The sequence below is a fragment of the Sphaeroforma arctica genome (assembly GCF_001186125.1).
Source record: "Sphaeroforma arctica JP610 unplaced genomic scaffold supercont1.1942, whole genome shotgun sequence".
Taxonomy (NCBI): Eukaryota; class Ichthyosporea; order Ichthyophonida; genus Sphaeroforma; species Sphaeroforma arctica.
In genome coordinates this window covers 7,754-9,954 of record NW_014038616.1, presented here as the reverse complement: position 1 = coordinate 9,954, position 2,201 = coordinate 7,754, and the positions used below count along the sequence as shown (strand labels likewise).

Below are 2,201 nucleotides of genomic sequence, written 5' to 3'. Positions count from 1 at the left end.
TATAAAACACGCACACAAAGCATGTTTGTCGACGGAATCCAACATATTCACACATTCGCCGATATTTACCAATTTTTGCGGATACATATGCTCGAACTCAGTACATTTCGGACCACTCACACGTATGTCTATATCCACACGGGGGTCTACAGAAAGAATCAGCGTGGTCTAAACGGCGGTAAAGATTTTGCACCTGATTACTTGGAGACCATCTACAATGCCATCAGAGACGACGAGATCATCATGCCAGACGAGCAGGTGAGTCAACAATACCGTCGTAAGTATTTCATATGCATACCCCCCCCCCCCAACCACACACACGTATATATATACACATAAGGATCGATCTCACGGTACGTATATATGCATATGCCACATATCTGAACATGGTATGTTCCTACAACTCATGATATACTAACACATCACATCTATCTACCCCATCAGGAGGGGGCGGCATACGAGAATTATCAGTGGGCACAGATCTTGTCTCGGTCGGAGAAGCCCATGTACGGCAGCTACATCAGCGCTAACAGTCGCAGTGACTTTGACAGAGATGTGTTCCTGATTGTGTGGAAGCCAGTCATTGCGGCGGTCAAGTATATCTTCGACACGGCCACTACCGATACTTTGGTGCAGAGGGTGAGTGGTGGGGTGCGTGTGTATGTATTACCACCGATACTTTGGTGCAGAGGGTGAGTGTTGGGGTGCGTGTGTATGTGGGATGGTACAACAACTGCTGTAGTAGAGAGTATTAGTTGGACGTGTAGTCTATGTTAAAGTACTTGTATGAGTATGGTTGAATGACAGCGATGTGTTGCTGATAGTAAGGAAGTCGGTATACATCGGCGCGTTGAAGTGTATCTTTGACACTGACACCACAGATACACTTGTACCGAAGGAAATATCGTCGTGCACGTGATGGGGGAGGATAGTATTGTGCCGGACGTGTCCATGTGTTTATTATGCAGTCGGTTGTGCGTGTGTATAGTATATATCTCACGTCGTGACTCACTCATAGCTGACATATTTAGTTAGTGCAGTTTTTGACATTCCTTTCACTAATATGACCCAGGCACATCATGAATCATATGTCATCCTCTGGATGATGAGCGTGAAACAATAGCGTGCACGCACACATACTCACATGTTGCCCATGCGTTCGAGATAGGTGTTATATTCCCGTCGAACAGAGTGTGTCTTATTTGTCTTATCTGGTGCATGTCACTGTACCGACCAGCGATCACTTGACTTAACTGTTTTGTGTTCGGCTTAAGTCCTACTTACAGTACTCGTGTAGCGTGCGAGTTTCGCCATAGGGTATCATCTGTCTCGTTTTCGATCGGCCCTGACTTAACACTGTCCTAAAAAGACAGGTGCAGCCTACTCATGATTATTATTTGCCTTGGATTTCCCCCCAAACAGGCTATCAATGGGTTCCAGAAGTCGACAACGCTGGCGGCGTCGTATGGGCTGAGTGAAGTGGTGGATAAGATGGTTATCAGTCTAACCAACTTCACGTCGTTGCTGGCCAGTGATGATGCGGCGAAAGGGTATGAATGGGCGACTCTATTCTTGCGCGCACGCACAGACATGCAAATGGTTGGTGGTTATGGGTCATGGGTCATGGGTTATGGTTATGGGTTATGGTTTATGGTATATGGTTTGGGGATTCTGGTTTATATTTATGGTTTATACATTCTGGTTTATGGTTATGGTTTATGGTTCATAGGTTATGGTTATGGTTCATGGTTTATGGGATATGGTTTATGGGATATGGTTTCTGGTTTCTGGTATATAGTTTATGGATTTCGGTTTGATTCATACGCATCTTGCATGGATGTATGGGAGTAGACTTTCTCGTTTGCATCCCCGTATGCGTGCTAAAATGCTGTTTGAGCTATTGATGAAAAGCACAGGAATTCGCAACAATATGATAAGCTCGCACTATTCTTTCCTTGTATGTCGTTATATGTATGTATAGATACGATATTTAATTATCAACGGTATTTGCCTTGCTATACATCTAATATCTTATTTTCGGTAAGGAAGCACAGGAGTTCGCAATATTAGCATACTTGCGCGTTATTCTTTCCTGACATGTCGTTAAAGGTACACACATACACACACACACACACACACGCACACACACACACACACACACACACACACACACACACACACACACACACACACACACACAC

General features: G+C 44.4%; 1 protein-coding gene across 1 annotated transcript; it reads left to right on the top strand.

The window, feature by feature from the left end:
• Positions 1 to 87: 87 nt before the first annotated feature.
• SARC_11898 (hypothetical protein) lies at positions 88 to 1,851 on the top strand (the record flags this gene model as incomplete). The annotated part of the gene is made up of 3 exons (XM_014294010.1): positions 88 to 258; positions 445 to 639; positions 1,423 to 1,851. 3 exons carry the CDS (start codon positions 88 to 90, stop codon positions 1,849 to 1,851), a joined length of 795 nt encoding a protein of 264 aa, XP_014149485.1.
• Between the last annotated feature and the right edge of the window lie 350 nt (positions 1,852 to 2,201).